At 43.7% G+C, this 12,692-nt stretch overlaps 1 protein-coding gene across 2 annotated transcripts in view; it reads left to right on the top strand.

Moving 5' to 3' along the window:
• The first annotated feature begins 5,143 nt into the window (after positions 1–5,143).
• Positions 5,144–12,692, top strand: part of kif26ab (kinesin family member 26Ab) — a 65,059-nt gene continuing 57,510 nt past the window's right edge. For both annotated transcript variants that reach the window (XM_083998740.1, XM_083998739.1), the window contains exons 1-2: positions 5,144–5,405; positions 5,663–5,881. In XM_083998740.1, coding sequence (XP_083854866.1) covers positions 5,343–5,405; positions 5,663–5,881 — 282 coding nt within the window. In that variant the 5' untranslated portion in view covers positions 5,144–5,342. The remainder of the gene's footprint in view (positions 5,406–5,662; positions 5,882–12,692) is intronic.

Below are 12,692 nucleotides of genomic sequence, written 5' to 3'. Positions count from 1 at the left end.
GACACCAAGGAAACACCATCGCAAGGAAAGGAAAGAAGTCACCTTCTCCAGGTGAGCACTCGGACGCAGAGCGTTGAGGCCGAAGCCTCAGCCTGTTTTTGTGGATTTATTCTGAAGCAAGTAGAGTCTGCAACCTGTTGTAGTGGTGTGTTTGTTTGTGTCGTAACCCAGAGATGATCACAGAATCTAACCCCAGCAACAGCTTTTCTTCACTTCATGGGAGCAACATTTTAAAGGACCGATTTCACCCTGAAGAAGTACGTAGTCCTTCTGATTAAGTGGTTCTCAACAGTTCAACAGTTCTTTGAGAAAATTGTGAAATGTTTAGGACCACTTGACCAGTCGGGCCAATGCTTCAACTGTGGAACTGGATCTGTAAAAACACCTGAGAAGGCCTGACTTATGATTGATTTTTTTTTTTTAACAAACAACTGTGATTCTGTCTTCCTTTCCTGCCGTCTCTCTGTCTCTCTCTGTCTCCCTCTCTCATTGTGCCCCCTTGTGTTACAATGACAACTGCAGTCCAGGGACTGTGGGGGGGCTGTAAAAAAAAAAAAGAAATCACCAGGCTTCAGTAATTTCATTCTGCTTGGCACATGTACAAAAATTTTTAATGGGCCTGCTGATGCAGTAAAGCCTATTTTTTCACTGTTTTCCTGTTGCTGCTGTTCAGAGGTGCTGATTAAAACAAGTCAATAAAGAATCATTTGTCTCTGTTGAGTCTGTGTGGGCTGATGGAGCCACAGGGATGGTTGCTGTCCAAAGTACTGAAACTTGTTGCTAAGGTAAATATCCCAAAATCACTGCATCAATTGTTATTTTACACCCAAACCAGAGCAGAAAGATGGGTATTTATGCTACATGTAGATAAATAATTAGACATGGATGATCTACTCCTGCTTTCAACTTGATTTATGACAATTGCCCTATCCATTACACTGATTTAAGCACTCCAAGAGAGAAAATCTGACCTTGTAGGCCTTGATTAATTCTAAACACACAAGTATACAGGACTAGACTCACAATCTGACACTACTCTGGCAGGAAAATCCAAATGCCCTTTTTTCCCAAGGAATAGGCTACTTTATATTACATAAATCATTCATGAAAGCACTGTGCACCGATTATTCCCCCTCTCCTTTCAGACAGCCCCCTTCTCCGTTTTCTCTCCTCTTTGATCTCCTCCATGCGCCAAGAACTATCAATATTTGCTAAACGTTTCTCACAAAGCCCGGGTCCGTGCATCGGGAGAGGCTGCACGCAGAGGTCTCACAGGCAGGGGGATAAGACATAGGAGAGGCATTAATGAGATGCCCAGAGCGATTTCCCTGTACGTGCGCAAGGGCAGCAGATGTAGCAGCACACGCGCTCCCAGGGGGGATCCCGTCCTCCGGATTTCATCAGCGGCAGAGGGGAGACCCATCACCCAGACCTCCTCCAGTGGGGAGAGCTGGGTGACGGACGTGGTAAATCATCTTTACTATGGATTGTAATTATCGGTCTGGCTAGTGACAACCCCTGGCTCCACCCCTACCTCACAAAAAATGTCTGTGTCTTTTCTATTCCTGTGGGGTTGATGAGTTTGCGAGGTGTTTGTGGGATTAGATATAATTTATTCATGTTTAGAATATTTATTATTTACCCCCCTCTGTTCAGCTGTCAAAGCATCATTGTTGCCTGAGATTCTAAATCTTGATTTTTCTTTTAATATTCTGAAATTTAAAGTTTAGAAACACAATTTGATCCAATTCATTACCCACATGATACTTTTAGGCCACCAGCTGACTAAACCAGCTCTTAACCCGAACTGTTTGTTCAGGTTAAGTGTCACTCCACATGAGATCAGGTTACTAATTATGTCATCGTGATGTCACCAGGGTTACCTCAGCCTGGATTCAAAAACGTTTGGTTATATTTTTAATGGAAAACTTGTTTTAGGATCAAACTGGCAGTTTTAAAGATGAGTAGGCTACTCCTGAGGCAGGTCGGGGCCAATTAGGCATTCTGTCCATTTGCATCATGGGAAATGTAGGATCTACAATATTTTGGAGCTTGAGCCACACTACAAATGAAACAACTGGATATTTTAGCCTCTGCTTCATTGATTTTAACTTTCCTTTTCAAGCCTTGTTTGTCTTGGGAGTCTTCCAACTCTAAGGGAGTGAAACACAAAATCCTAGGAATATCCCTTTAATCCAAAACCACTGAACTAGACTCTGATTCATGCAGCTTTTGTTTCAGCTGTCACATTAAAACTGGATTCACTTCCAGCTGTGCGACATGAAAACTTGCCCACATCTCAGGAAAATCACAACGGGGGCCATGATCGTATACTGTCCCACTGTTCACAGTCTGTGGAGCGGCTCCATGTGGATGACATCATCACTACAGTCTGTCTCTCTGCTGTTCAGCTCCAGAAACAGGTTCACATTCATGAATTAAAACTGAGCTGACAAACTGCTCTGTTCATTCAGTTTCACACTAACACTTCCCATTGAAACGTGGTCTTAGCTATATTCATATTCCCCTTTAATACTGCTTAGTCAGCCTAATTACATCAACCTCGTGGTTTCCTTGAACCACATGCACCTTGTGCTCTCAGCCATTCAATCTATGAGGTAATTAGCTGCAGCCTGCTACAAATGGTGAAGGCTATTCATTGAATGGTCATTAGCACTCATGAGATCATAGTGCATTTTAGACATGAGCTGCTTTATTCAGCAGTGGAGCTACAGATTTGAGGTTGCTCATAAGTCACAGAGAGAGTTGATCATTTCAAACATGGTTAAGTTTGAGTTGATTTTGATATAACCTGCAATAAAGCATATTAAAATCAATCAGATTTAAATTAGTTCTAATGGGAAAAGCATATTTCCCTCAGTTGATCTTCATCATCACAGATAGTAAATGAGACACCAAGTGATGTGTCATATTTTTCAGATTCCCTGGTGAAAAACATGTATCCTACAAGAATATTATGGGCTATAGGAGACAGCAATAGGTAAGCTGTGATGAGGTCATTACTCTGTGCACACTCAGGCTGTAGCCTGTCTCTACATGAGTGTTATGGGAACATTACAGAGAGCCGTCGTTAGGGGTGATTTCCAGGGTTGTCATTGTGTTTTACATCTTTGTGTGGGGGGGCTGACAATGATGCGAGAGCAAATCGGGTGGGAGAGCAGGTCATCACTGTCTGAGAGAGAGAGAAGGTGACTGAGTGAGTGACTGAGGGAGAGAGAGGGAGGGAGGGAGAGAGAGGGAGGGAGTAAGAGGCAGGAGAACAGACAGCAGCAGATGCGCAAGGTGCTCCTTCGCTCTCAGACCTGCAGCAGCGCTCAAAGATCAGACATGACCTGCCCCAGGATGGCTCCAAAAGTCTTGCAGTGGATGTAAACCTTTTTTTCTTTGCATGTCGGATGGATTGCATTGCTTCATTGTCTTCTCGGACCACTGGAAATCTCAGAGGTTATTTTACGCACACGTGCGAGCGCTCACTGTGAATCACTGGATGTCCGGATTAAAAAACCCTGTGGCTCTTTTTGGAGGGTATGACAGATATGAATTAGATGGATATACAAATCAAATAGGTTTCCTGGGCAGTGGAATATTTGCTAGGTTACACTTGCAGCCCACACACACGCATGGCTTTACCAAACTCACCGGGGTCTCCCGGAGCTGGGAAGCCCAACCCCAGCGTCATAGACCTGGGGACAATCTTCGTTGACTCCGACATCATATTTGGATTTACAAGTCACCTGCTGAAGAGAAAAACAAAGGTAAGATTGTCAAGAGAAGGTGATTGTAACACACGTGTTCTCACGCTCTAATGTTAGACTATTACTGAATCTACAAGAAGTGAAGCAGTGATGAGGCGGACAAATGATGCGCGTGTGACGGCTCCTGTCAGGACCTCGAGCACCGTGCAGCATCCTCAGTCTCCTCTCTGATCAGAAACTTCGTCCTCGATTTTCACTTATCATTAGTCTGTCTTATTCAACACTTATGCAATACTCTACAGTAAATAAAAGTACGTCAACTTGTCTTTTCTTAAATGTTTGTTGAACTTAGAGCAAATAACCAAAAAAACACCCAGAGGAATCAGAAGCTGCTTTCAATTAAACCATTTAAAGCACTGCCTCAAAATTCAATTAGAAAACATCTTATCACAAAATAAAAATCCATTTGAGTGAGTATACTCTGAAACATTTTAGAGCAAAAACGCAGTTTGTTATAAGTTGTATAGGCAACAACCAGCAGACAAAAGACTGTGGGTTTTCCATAAATAGGTCGTCTGAGGGCAGGAAGAGAGCCCGTCTGTGATGTTAAGAGCTGCATCGCATGTGGCCACTGTCGCTTACATCACCCGCATGAAATATTTAAAGTTTACCAATGAAATATTTAACCTCAGTACCCCCACACCATGCCTGTCTGAGCGGCGCCGTTCCGCGTTTAGACCGGAGGATGGCGCCAGAGTCACACCAACAACACACAGAGTCAGTCCAGAGCCCGAGAGGAGAGGCAACAGCTGCTGATGTGCAACTATTCTATTCTATTCTATTCTATTCTATTCTATTCTATTCTATTCTAGTATATTCTAGTATATTCTAGTATATTCTAGTCTAGTCTATTCTGTTGTGGGAAGTAGATAAATAAATGACTTCCTTCCATTTGTGAAAATGTCATGGGTTATTGAGTTTTTTTTCATAGTGGGATGTGTTTGATGGTCAGGATTTCAGCTCTTTTTTTCCACATTGCCAGCTTTTCGGGCATATTTCAGGATGAATTTGAGGGGAAATGTGGATTAGAAGATGCACAAATATTTCCATTTGATGAATTGATGCAGTCATAAAAAACATGGAGTTTCAATACTCTAGTGGAGAGCTGGAAAAGCTGATGCTTGATGCTGTCAGACTGTGGTATAAAAAAAATTCAGCTGGGAAATGTGTATGAAAATGTGTTGAGTAGACTACTCACTCAGAGTTTACTACACCAAGCATTCAGACTGGTCCATGGCACAACAACAGCTCTGACCCCTCATACAGCCCCAGCACAGGGAAGTTTCCTTCAGCCCTCCCATTCTTGTAGTAACAACGCCTCCTGCGCACAGCTCTGCACTCTCCTGTACCAAAACTCCCCGGTTGCAGGGAAACTTGAAGCACACTCTCACCAGTTGACTTCGATCAGCAGCTACTGGTCCAGTACAACGTGACAGATGACTGGTAACCTTCAGTCAGGTCTTCAGTCCAGCCTATGGCTCTGCCTCGCGTTTCCCGGCGGCAAAACCTTTGAGTGCGCTGTTTCTCGAGGACGTTCTCCTGAAGGTGTTACCTTGATCTGGGAGAATGAGCTCATTTGGAGACAATTCAGCCCCTGATGGACGGAGCGCTAGCAACCGCATGTTCACTGTAAGTGTATCAATGCACATGATTAAGTGTAAAACGTGATTTGCTTGCACTCGTGCAGGTTTTTGCAAGAGTTTCCACTTCCAACAAAACAACCTGAATTTCAGCGGCGACTCTGGAACAGGTGCTCTTTACTTAACCGGGTTGTCAAGGCACAAACAGTTTCACGACCACACTTGGGCGATTATGCATTCAATTTGTGACTTGTGTCTCTCTCTCATGACCAAATGCTGAACACAACTTTTTCCTTTCTGCTGCAGGTGGAGGGATGTCCGAGCGGAGAGTCCCCGGTTACCCCCAGGAAAAGGCTTCACTCTACGGAGGACCCGCGGTGCAGCAGCCGGCCTCCTCCTGAGGGCGCAGGGTCGGTTTCCATCTCCGAGTTGGAGGAGAAGGGAGGCTTCTGTCAGCAATGTCAGAAGAAAGTCTCCGAGCTGAAGAAGCAAGCGCTGGCCCTGGCTGACCAAAACTCACTTAAGGTTGGTGCAAAGTTTCTCACTTTATGCCCAGTTCAACCTTTTTCATCAAAGGGACGTGGTCCGTGTTTTATAGTATCTCTAAGCAAAAAATAGGGTTTAGAAAGTTTAGAAAGTTACAGCCAACTTAAGCCTATCACCTCCAGCTGCAGCCTGTCAGTCTGAGCTGTGACATTTCTGCAGAGCTGCAGTCATTTTTAGTCTCACACACCTGCACCTGCTCTTTGAGCAGGTCAATCCATTTATAATCTATGGGAAATGAAATAAGATCCACTTGATTGTTTAAAATTCTACCAAGAAAGCCCTCAACCATCCACTTGTAAAGTTGTTTATTGCTACACTTGACTTCAAATGCTGGCCTTGGATGTGAAAATGGAAGCTTTTGAGACTTTGAAAGTGGCCCATTGTTTTGCTAAACAATGCTTATCTCTTTATTTTGCTGTTGGGTGTGGGGGGTCGAGGGGTTTGTAAATGAGCGAGTCGCTCACGTTGGAGACTGAGGAGGAAGTTAAGTCCCAGTCGACCTTCGCTGTGCATTGAAAGTGTTCCTGTATGGCTGCTCCCACAATTCCCACCACTGTTAAATATAGGCCCTGAGACCGCTGTTGTCGCAGCAGGCTGGGTCTGCCCTCGGGTCGGTTCTCCTTTGTTGTCCCGTTTTTTAGAGAGTGAGTCTGAATGTCAGATTGAATTACAGCTCTTCAAGGTTCACCCCCAAATCCCACAGCACCTGATGTTCATACGGGAACAGGTATAAAAGGGACAAGGGGGCATTTCTGAAGCACCTGGGCTCTCTGTTTGGGACATCTGTATGTGTGGTCTAATCTTTGTTCTGAGTATATCAGATCTATATTCAGGTATCAGGTAAGTCCATGCCGTAAACACATTAAGCCTCCCCCTAACTACCATTATCTGCCATGGGAACTGACCTCCCCCTTTTAGGACCGGACCCTCCAGCAGTACTTTGTGGCCTTCACCAGGTGCTCCGGGTTGTAGAAAGAGATGAGAGCGGCCCCCTTTCCCCCTATTTGGCACTTGTTGATGGCTAAATTGGGCCTTAATTCCAGGGTGGCAAACAGTGATGGCAGGGTGCTGTTATTGTACCAGGGTTGTGATATGGGTTACTCCAGCTGAAAGGATAATAAACCCATTGTCTTTGGGAGTTTGAGCTGCTCACCTGTTGGGCTTCCTGGGATGGACGCGGTTATGGATGATCGCTCCCAAATTGCTTCCTCCATGGAGGGAATAAGGTCAGCGGGGCGACTCAGGTGACCTGCTGGCGTGTCTGGGATCACACTACCTGCGAGGGTTCAGCCAGTGTTGTGTCTGGGATTGTCATGGGAAAAAATGACGAGAGCGGAGACTGTTTACCCGAGGTCGCGCTTCCCCTCCCTCCCCATCCGCCTGCCTTTTTTTTTATGAAGAGGAAGTCTGCTTGGTCCCCAGACATCCCTCTCCCCCCTTACTCTGCCCGTGGACTTATTGTTTGAATACAGTAGTAGTAGCGAGTAGATAAAAATTCAAGGAAGACTGTTTGGGTAGAGTGAATGTGCTTTCATACACGAAGCCTGCTTGAGGGAAAGTTCACTGTTCACACACACTGAAGTCTCCCAGACAGCCTTTGTGTTTTCCTGTTTGGGTCTAAAGGAACCTGCTTACACTATGTCTTACAAAAAATTTAGGGAAGTAAAGGCCCTTTCCCTCCTCACTGTAGCTCAGCACAGCTCTGTCCAGAGGGCTAAGTGGACAATGGCAGCGATGTAATGAAGTTTTTGCACAGAAACAACTGGGTCAGCATTAAAAAACTCTTTTTAAATGCTTTTTTCATCCATCCACCACATCCATTGGCAGCAATTAAATATTTCCATTCTTTCTGCTCTCTCACGCCTGCCTCATTTCAAGAGCGACAGTGGTGTATGACAACTTAAAAAACTATTTAAATTGCACATACAACTATATTGCCCTTACATACACGCAATTTGCAATGGTTTTCTAACTGGAAATATTTAATGACATTGTGTTAAAGGGCTCAACCTCAAATTAACTTAACTAAAATTATGTCCTTGAGCTAACAGCTAACAGTTTTAGCTGCTGTGGCAAATTTTACGTTATCCAGATGATTAAAAAACCTGGGTAAAAATGCCCTTTTTTAAAAGGACACACAGAAACAACAGAGACACTGACAACTCCCAGACATGATCTAATTAAGGGAATTCACCTTGTGAATTTGCATAATTAAAACCTATATGAAGTAACGACTTCAATAGTGAATAGCAGACAGCCTGGATTCAATAATTGTAGACTATGCTTAATGTGGCCGGACACAGCGGCAGGTGAGGTTTGATATAAAGAAAGACGATTGCTTAAATCTCAGCTTCAAAGTAACTAATTAGCTCTTTACTGTAATCAGAGGCTCAGAGAGGGTCGTGCAGCTGGATAAGATCCACACTCAGTTCAGTGCCTCTCAGCCTCTTTTTGTAAGTGTGTAAGGGATACTTCATATTCTGGTCATGTGTACTAATGAGATGAGATGTGGGTTTTTTTTGTGCCTGTGTCGTCAACCATCTCATGAAAAAGTTAGGAGAGTGTCAGTGACAACAATAGACTATTAGGTTTGTATAGAGCCTGTAGCCTGGGGTTATTGTGACCTGCAAGGACTATAACTCCTCACCCGTGGCCAGGCTGGAACAGTTTAGACCCCTCAGTCACAATTTAGACAGAGGCCTTGTCACTTGATACCATTTTCTTCTTTTAAAAAAAGAGGCAACCTTAATTGTGTTCACTGAACCATGATAGAGTTGACATTCACAGAGAATGGGAGCCAAAAAGACTGGATTATGAAATATGCATGGAGGTGCATCATTGCTCAGGTTTAAGGAATCCTTGAATTAAAATTTTGAAAGAGCTCTACGCTGTCATGGGAAATGCACCATTCAATGTCTTGAAGGAGAAGATTGACGTCACTCAGCATAGGTAATGCTAGCAGCTGGCTTCGTTTTAAAGCTGTAGGGGAAATACCAAGCCTGTTACCTGGCTAATGAAGGCGCAAGAGACAATTATTTTAGACTTTCTTCTTCACTTTGTTGTCTGTTCTATCTGTACTAACAAAGTCTAAGTGTAAATGACATGTTAAAAAGGCTTATTTGGAGGGCTATTTGTTGTTGAGGTACAGTCTCCTCCTAGTCTAACAGCAGTGTACCAGGTTAACAGGCTAATTGTCAGATTTTGTTTGTTGGATTCCTATACAGTATACAGGCATGAAGGCGGCGGCGGCGGCGGCCATGGTCTCATTTGACTGAGTTCTTTTAAGACTGCATTTGAGAATATTTACTGTTAGATCTGAAATCTTAAAATGTAAAACTAAAGGTTGGTAGATGAAAACATTTGATTCTTTTTTTCAAATGTAAGGCACTCTGGGTATACACATTGGGTTTTTGTGTATTGCAGAGACTGCAGGTCAATGACAGAGTCTGCTGTGAGGCCTATGAATATAAAAGCAGTGCTTGGGCGCTCCATCAGTACACTGACTGATTAACAGAGAATGTCCTGCAGGGAAGCTCTGGATTAAGTTGAGCTGGTGGAGTTTGAGGTCAGACCTCACCTTTTGGATGACCTTTGCCCTCGGGAAATGAGGAAACTGACTTAAAATCCACAAACTAATCAGACCTCAGTAGGCATCCTGGTATAATGAAGTTAAATCTTGGTTTATAGGGAATGAGTGAATGCCAGCTAATCATGAAAACTGTGCACTGCTGATCTATGCACAGTGTGTCCAAGGCTATTACGGATGATATGTATGAGTGTGACTGTGAATGTGGCTGCAGGAATTAGTTTGTACCATGAGGCCTTTTGCCAGTTTTTTTCATATTGAATTCATAAATTATGGGAACAGTAATTTCCTCACATGGCTCATTTGGATTCATATTTGATTTGTTTCTGCTTTGTTCCTCATTTAACCCTTGATCCACTCCAAATGCAGAGATGTTAATGAATTCACGTAAGTGTTTCAAATCATGTTTTGTTTCCCCCAAGCCCTGAAGAAAGGAAATTAATCAAACCCACGTCACGTAACTCATGTTTCCAGGCCAAGAACTCAGTGATTTGAGTTTGTTTTAATTTTTTTTCAAATTTTTTTCTCATGTGCTAACTGCATGTTGCTTGCTTTGTGCCCATTTTATTAATTCATTCTGTGTAGGAATGCCCACTTATGGACTTGTACAACTGCCACAGAAGAAGTGGGGCAGATTGTTTGGTTGCTATGGCCAAGGAGCGTTGCTTTGTTGATTATTGTACTGTGCGGTGAGTGTGTGTTTAGAAGTCAGTGTAAGAGAAACGGTTCAGAAGAGATAGGGACGAAGCCGATGATGGTGAGTGGCTGCTGTTGTACCTACCTGGCAACAGTTTCCAGATCATTTGGAGGGGTGTGTTACTTCTTCTTTGTTGGCTGACCTTTGACCTCTCCCTGAGTTCTCCCAGTCTTTATAGTGGGTTAGGGTTTCAGGGGGCTGACCTGGGTAGGAACAGGTGTACGCTGCCAGGTTCGCTGCAGGAGGGCAGACGACAGCAGAGTGACTGGCAGACGGATGAAGGGGAGGACAGAAAAAAAGACTGTGTGAAAAACCCCTCCGGTTGTGAAACTTGAGCTAACGTAGAGTTAAAACAGAGCATGACCGTATTATTCTACTCACCTCTAAGCACCTGAGCCCCAGAGGCTCGGTGTGATATGTGTGTGTGCTGCGTGCCTGTGTGTCTGCTCAGCAGTGCGTGCACTCCAGAGGGGCTGGGAGGAGATGAGAGACGAGACAGGAGAATGCAGGAGACACTGGGCTGAGCTGTCCCCTCGTTTCATCCCCGCATGCAGTGTGACTTCTGCTTTATGGTATGTGGCTGTATTAAACCACAGAGCAATAATCTGGTGTCAAGTGGTGCAGAGACCAGTGACATCAGTCATGGTGCTCCCGTGCTGTACTGTATCTGTGAGCCTGAGCAGCGTGCAGCTGCTTTAAATTACTGTCACTGAACGTAAATACTTTCTCTGAACATAGTGAGGTACGTCAACCACCTAGCACCATGCACTGAGAACTGTCAGGTACTGTGAGCTTGTCTCTTTCTGTAATCAGAGTCTGGATTTGTAAACTTTTGCCAATTTTAGTTCTTGTGCTGCTCCTGATGATTACACTAACGATTTAAGAGTTTTTGCATCTTTTGTTGAATGTAAACATAATCAAAGTATAATGTAGAAACATTGTAATTTCCAACCTTATTCTCTGGATTAGATGCAGTGCCACGGAACAAATAGCACTGTTGGATCAATTCACTTTTTGGAAGTTGCCTTGGAATAAAAGATTTTTTTCCCCCCTTCATCTTCTTTACTTTCCAGCCTTTATATCCACCTGTGAGCTGCACAGTGCAGCCATAGTCCTTTAAATGTGGACAGTGGAACAACCCTGTCAGTAGTTAAGGGAACAAAAATAGTTTCTCATTCACTTTCCTGCCTCCAGATTTTCACAGCTGGTCCTGCATTTCAAAGCACTTGGCCAGAAATCTCTTTTCTAACCTTCAGGCAACTTTGGAATGAAGGCCACATCTTCACAGTGTCTGCCGCAGTTTCATTTTACATCTTTAATTTGGCGAGCTGAAAGTGAATTGACCGCAATTGTTGCTGCCCGGTCTGCTACTTATCGCAATTGCAAGGGTAAATTGCTAGGAGGCAGAGTGCAGGAAATGGGTTAAGGGTGAGCAGATGCAAGGGCTGATGGAAAATGAGCCATAGTGAGGCAAATGCTCATCGCCTTTCACCGGGAGGAGAATGAAGGAATCTGTCCGAGGAGGTTAAGGAATAACTGCCATTCCTTACTATCTGAGGAGTGAATCTCCAGTGGGTAAGATTAAACAGGAGCTGACTGAGGCTCCCAAGCAGGTGCCCATTCACACACACTTACACACACACACATACACACTGTATATAAACAGGCATAAAGCATACAGGTGAAGTCATGCTTGAACTCAGACACACACCCATATGCACAGAATTTACCTGAATGTGTCCTCCTCTGGCCATCTGGCTCTTTCTGGTACAGCTGCATGCCACTGTGATGTTTACAAAGCGCCCTCCAGATGTTCCTTCAGTTACCTGTGAAGGTGAGCAGAGCTATTAATGCTTGAGTTTACTCTAAAAGCTACAATAGCAAGTCAAATATTTAAAGTCAGGCTTATTATCCTGACCAGCTTTTCAGTGTGGAAGTTCAATCAAACGGTTTGACCAACTGCACCATTGCTATAATGATCTGATGAGAAAGCAATTGTAAAGGCCATGAAACTCCGCGCTTGGTAGAGTCTCTTTGCTTTTCTTACATCTGTGTAAATGTTGGCTTTGAAGTGACCTGTTTCATTTAAAGACAACAAAGGAGTGTTATCAATCATGGTTTGGAAATGATTTATTCAAGTAAGAGGAGAATACCACTCATATCTGTCATATCTAAAATGAAGCTACAACCACAGTTCACTTCTTAGCATAACAGGGAAACAGCTAGCTGGACATTGTCCTTAAGATCACTAATAATCGGGTATCTTATAGGTTTAGTAAATAAACAAACTGCTGTTTTGAGTTGGTACCTCAGTAGCCAGGTAGATTACTTTATCTGTACTTCAATTGTGACTTTAAATTTGGTTTGCAGTAAAAGGTTTAAGAGGTTAACCGTAGTGGTGGTAACAGGTAAGTTGTCTCATGATGTTTAATGTTTCTCCCTGTTTCTGGTCTTAATGCTGAACCAACTCCTAGCCATGGCCTCATATGGATAGAAACGAGAGTGCT

The sequence above is a fragment of the Trachurus trachurus genome (assembly GCF_905171665.1).
Source record: "Trachurus trachurus genome assembly, chromosome: 22".
Taxonomy (NCBI): Eukaryota; Metazoa; Chordata; class Actinopteri; order Carangiformes; family Carangidae; genus Trachurus; species Trachurus trachurus.
Note: the sequence above shows the minus strand (reverse complement) of the source record. Positions and strands in the feature narration are given on the sequence as shown.